Raw genomic sequence first — 5,809 nt, forward strand, 5'->3', positions numbered from 1 at the left:
AGCACTCGCCCAGTTGTACGGACGACATTGCTAGCGACTATACGGACGCAGCCTTCCTCTCATTTGCCGAGAGACAGTTAGAATAGCCTTCTGCTAAGTCCATGGCTACGACCTAGCAAGGCGCCATTAGCATTACCTAGTTTGAGAGTTATCGTATGAAATGTCTCATCAAGAACGTTGTAAACCAACAAAGAATTAAAGTCAAGTATTCGAGGAGCTGCATACTTTTCTTATTAGCATTCAGTACTTATCCTGTTCCAGAATTCACGCCAGTCGGCGTGTGTGGGTACGCGTGCCTTTCTTTCGGCTACCTGTCACTGTGGACTGGCTGCCTTAGCAGTCCACATCAGTTTCAGCCCTCGTAATAACACTTCCGTGAATAGTTAGCTGGCAGAAGTGTTGTCCGCTTCTGCCAGTACGTCAACAATAACAATTTGAAAAACTGGTTCGAGGTTCTCATCTATGTCTACAACTCATGGAAACGTTGCAGCACTGCGCTTTTCATATAAGAGTGCTGTGATGTTGCCTCATTTCGTATCTTGTGTTCTTTTTTATTTTATGTTTTGTCCTCTACCGTGTTAGGATTAGGTGGTACAGTTATTTATTTTCCTCTTGGATAATACTGTCGCCTCCAGACCTCACATTAAGATCTTCTAGTTTTCTTCTCTGCATGCACATATGCTTTGTCTGTATCTGTTAGTGATTATGTCTCGTGTGTCTTGGTGCAATTCTCAGAGGCACATGAAATAAAATTCTTCTCACTTTTATTGTGACCGTATTGTCTTCCCAATCTGCGTAGTTTGCATTTTGCATGCTCCATCCGCCAGTTTAATCTGCAGGGATATTTCTTTACGCTAGTGACGTAGGCCCTCGTGATTCCACCACGGGTATTTCCTCGTCTCAGGCTAAGGTCGTATTTCATATCTATTACGCTTACCCACGAAAAGCTGTTCCCTTTTGTAAAATGACTTTGGTAATATAAGTACAGTGGTTGCAAAAATTTGTAGGCCACATTTCTTACGTAGTGATGTTACGTAATAAATCTTATGAGGTGTAAATCCGGTCTTTCCCTCTCGCTGAAGTTCTATACACCTAGGTGTATAATAATAAGCCTGCGTTTGTTGCGTTTCACGTGTCAATCATACTTAAATTTCTAACCATCGCAGGTTCGAATCCTGCCTCGGGCATGTATGAGTGTGTTCTCCTTAGCTTAGTTAGGTTTAAGTAGTTCTAAGCCTAGGGGACTGATGACCTCAGATGTTAAGTCCCATAGTGCCTAGAGCCATTTGAAACATTTGATGAATGGAAAAGGAGTACTAGCGAATGGGAGATGACGACGTTTATAACATGCATATTCTGTACTTCAATTGACCTACGTATATCAATTGAAGTATAGGATACTAGTGCTACGGAAGACGAAAAATAGAGCCATACATAACATTTGTATCCTGCTCTTCAGTTGACCAGTGGATAAAGATCAGAGCTCGATATTGTCACTAACAACATGATGCTGATAACCCCTATTACCCAAATCCCTATAAGAAGAAAAACCATCTGAAATCACTACGGAGCCCTCTACAACACGATTTTCAATTAATGTAACCAAAACTTCCTTCGTTCGATTGGGAACCACTTTGAAAACTACTTCGTCACATCTTGACTTCAAACTACAGCCCCCCAAGCCCATAATCCTACAGGAGGTTCCCCATGTTCTACTTCCTTTTGCCAAAATGCGACACGTCGATTTCGAGTATAACACCCGGCCACCCAACGGCCCCCTGTACTTTAAATATTCCCTACAAACTTCCCTACAAAAAGAGTGCCAGTCTACAACTGTACGTTCACTCACACGACATTCATGCATGCACAGCCACACAGGATACACCAACAATATCCCTCAAGGCGAGCTTAGATTTCTCGATCCATGTTCCTCGTCTAATGGACCGCCACCACCGATCTTTGCTGCAGCGCCATACGAATAAGTCGTGAGTACGACGAGCGGAAATACTTGTCAGGCGCATATGTTCGCCGCACTCACGACATCAAACTTAACCGGCAAAAGGAACATACATTTGTAAAAATCGAGTCATGGCCATCATGTCTAAGCCCATAGCCTCCTTTAAATCATCAAGGTTCATTGGAATAGGTAAATCCATACCTACAAACTAAAACGAAAAAGAAAAAATTCTCATAAAACAAAAAACTATTCGTCCAAATTATCTCAATCTCACTAAGAATGAAATTAAGTACCGAATGGATTGCAAAATACCAATTACTGAAATCAATGCAAACGAAAGAAATTTTACGAATATCTAGCTCTGTCTTATAAAACAACATTCACGTTTTTAAATGTACAATGATGGCGCTTATCTGCAGCAGACAACCGATTTATTATCTATGGTTGGAAAGTAAAGACATTGAAATCTAGGAGCTACCTAGGACGTCATTGGTCAAAGCTGACCGTTTGTATCCCGTGCTTCAGTAGACCCTGCTGATCTAATGCCTTTATTGAGGGTACTTCAGATAGAATTTTTCAGTGGCGTCAGTCGTTTATCCGTAAGAAGTAGTCAATGAGTCTTTGGTTCGTTTGCGGTTCAGTTGTGGTTGTATGTAATGTCAGGTACCGGTTCAGTGCTGGGGCTTTAGCAATGGAACCAGTTCAGCATTCATTTTGCCTACACCAAGGCCACGGCGGTTTTTTCATATGACAGCTGATCACTTTTGCTAACTGTTAATTCGAGCGCATGCCTGAGTTTTACATTTCTCACAGCTTGACTGACTCTCTTCAGTATTTAACTAACATGGTTTTCGGGGATGGGGCGTACATTGCACTTCCGATGTGCAGGAACTCTACTGTGTACCACTACGAAAGGGGCCACTGTAGAGGAGTTTCTATTTTTTTGTGCAATATGTTCGACTTGCCTTACTCGATACTTAAATTCGCAAGTATATATGTTAAATAGCTCTTTAAACATTAAACTTGGGAATCAGGAATGCGTCAAGTGGAAACCTTGTTCGTTATAATGGGATAGTACTTTTGTACACGAAAGCAATAGCGTGGTTGACAACATTTCATGTACCAGTAAAGAAGTAAAAAAATTTTATCAATATACTGTTGGAGTACGACAAGATGGTGGTAACGTAAGAGTTACAGCCCCCTATATTTCTCATCAAGCAGTATGCGCAGCATCTCAGGAAGAGACAACGAGGGACCGGCCACTGGAAGTTTGTAGGTAGGTACATCGTTTACTGTCTGGTGTATATACGAAACTGTAGCGAGTACAACCAGTAATGTGTACTTTCAGTGGCTGATACTTTTTACGATATGTATTATTTACAATTTTAACGTGCAGGAAGAAGGATTTGTGGATACACATGCACAATTGTTTAGATCTAACTGCGATATCAGCATGACCATATGAGCACAGAAAATGTGTTATCAGATCTTTGAACTCTCTGATGCCACCCGTTCTAAACAGCATTAATCGAACTTTCTCATATAGTTCTTTCTAGTGTATTCTATTAAGTGTGGTAGTGGTCCGCAGAATAAAGTTCCTGTACAACTATGGAATTTTTGGTTGTTTTGACGCAAGTATGCAGCACTCGTCAAATTCTGCAGCTGATACCCACAGAATCTTGCTCAACAAAACTGTGTGTGGGAGGAATGAGTCTGTTGATATACTTACGAATAACTCCAAAGGAAAACTAGTTGCTACCAAGTATCTAATCCAGGCACACAGCAAGATTGTTTCAGTTTAAATTTCATTCAAAACGTGATCGATCTGTGAAACTGTAATCCTGTGCTCCACTTTCTAACATCTCAGCACCATCATAGCCAGAAAAGAGATTTTTATCTGTTTGTACAGTAGTCATAATACTCCATTCGTTCCTTTCCCTTCTAAACAACAGCGTTTTCTTTTCTTGTCAACTAACACTGCAGTAGAATTGGCAAATGGAAAATTACTTGGGATGATCATTGAAGTACTAGGGGGCCATAAGCTTATGTATTACAGATTACATTAAAATGTATCCACACACATGTAAGTGTTGTGTCTCTACACGCATACAACAGCATAGTTACAAACAGACACAGTATATAACGCATAAAATTTCGTTTTTATTTAATCAAAAGTGTAATAAGAACAAATGATATATTTCAACGGAAATTCAGAATCTTGCGACGCGAATCATGTTGTAGCTGGCAGCAGGACTGGTGACAGAACGCGTGTTGTATCTGGCAGCAGGACTGGTGGCGCAGCGTGTGCTGAATCGGGCAGCAGCACTGGTGGCACAGCGTGTGCTGAATCTGGCAGCAGGACTGGTGACACTGCGTGTGCTGAATCCGGCAGCAAGGCTGTTGACAGGATGTGTGTTGTATCCAGCAGCAGGACTGGTGACACTGCGTGTGCTGAATCCGGCAGCAGGACTGGTGACACTGCGTGTGCTGAATCCGGCAGCAGGACTGGTGACACTGCGTGTGCTGAATCTGGCAGCAGGACTGGTGACACTGCGTGTGCTGAATCTGGCAGCAGGACTGGTGACACTGCGTGAGCTGAATCTGGCAGCAGGACTGGTGACACTGCGTGAGCTGAATCTGGCAGCAGGACTGGTGACACTGCGTGAGCTGAATCTGGCAGCAGGACTGGTGACACTGCGTGTGCTGAACCTGGCAGCAGGACTGGTGACACTGCGTGTGCTGAATCTGGCAGCAGGACTGGTGACACTGCGTGTGCTGAATTTGGCAGCAGGACTGGTGACACTGCGTGTGCTGAATCTGGCAGCAGGACTGGTGACACTGCGTGTGCTGAATCTGGCAGCAGGACTGGTGACACTGCGTGTGCTGAATCTGGCAGCAGGACTGGTGACACTGCGTGTGCTGAATCTGGCAGCAGGACTGGTGACACTGCATGTGCTGAATCTGGCAGCAGGACTGGTGACACTGCGTGTGCTGAATCTGGCAATAGGGTTGGTGCCTTGATGGGTGTTGTATCTCGCAACAGGACTGGTGATAGGATTCATGCTGTAGCAGGCAATGGGGATGGCGGGTGCTATTTGTGTGAAGGCTGACGGCGATGCTTTGGTCACCAACTGCTCTAAAGGTAATGAGGCTACACGCTTTGTTGTTAGATGGGCTGCTGGTGATGTAACTTCTGTTTTGCCTGGCGATGAGGCTCGAAGAATTGCTCTTGTTGTGGGTGGCAACGCCACATCAATTGTAGGTGCCGACGTCACTTGTGTCATGCCTGATGAGACATGTGTTGTAGGTGGGGACGTGGCGGGAGATGCCATGTGTGTAGCAGCTGATGGTTCAAGTTGTGTTGTGGATGGCAATATGGCTGGAGACTCCAGTTGTGTTGTGGCCTCCTTGGCCACTCCTGTTGTGGCTGGTGACGCGGCTGGTGCAACCACTTGTGGTGCAGCTGGTCGTTCAACTGGTACTGTGGATGGTGACGCAGGTGGAGACGCCTCTTCTCTTGTGGCTTCTGCTGGCTCTCCTCCTGTGTCCGGCAACGTGGCTGGCGATACCTGCAGTGTTGCTGTGGGCGACGTGGCTGGTGACGCCGCTGTTGTTGCTAATGCTGGCTCCTGTGTGGAAAAGATATAATGGATGATGTTAGGACGTTGCTAAATGTGTTCCATGTGATACAAATTGAGAGAAGATCTGTTCACAATAATTTAGATCATTAAAGTAACATTGCCAGTTCTTTGGTACATCTATTCAGTACATATTGAAATCGAATAAAAGTAAGAATTTTTAAGAGTCAATATAGTGACATTATAAATACTGTGAGATTACATTGGTGTATAA

The 5,809-nt window shown here is 44.0% G+C and overlaps 1 protein-coding gene across 1 annotated transcript; it reads left to right on the plus strand.

Annotated features, from left to right (window-relative positions):
• Positions 1-5,032: 5,032 nt before the first annotated feature.
• Positions 5,033-5,605, plus strand: LOC126416861 (circumsporozoite protein-like). Its single transcript, XM_050084745.1, has one exon. The coding sequence runs from the start codon at positions 5,033-5,035 to the stop codon at positions 5,603-5,605; it is 573 nt and encodes a 190-aa protein (XP_049940702.1).
• The last annotated feature ends 204 nt before the right edge of the window (positions 5,606-5,809 follow it).

This window comes from Schistocerca serialis, chromosome 8 (assembly GCF_023864345.2).
Source record: "Schistocerca serialis cubense isolate TAMUIC-IGC-003099 chromosome 8, iqSchSeri2.2, whole genome shotgun sequence".
NCBI classification, from domain to species: domain Eukaryota; kingdom Metazoa; phylum Arthropoda; class Insecta; order Orthoptera; family Acrididae; genus Schistocerca; species Schistocerca serialis.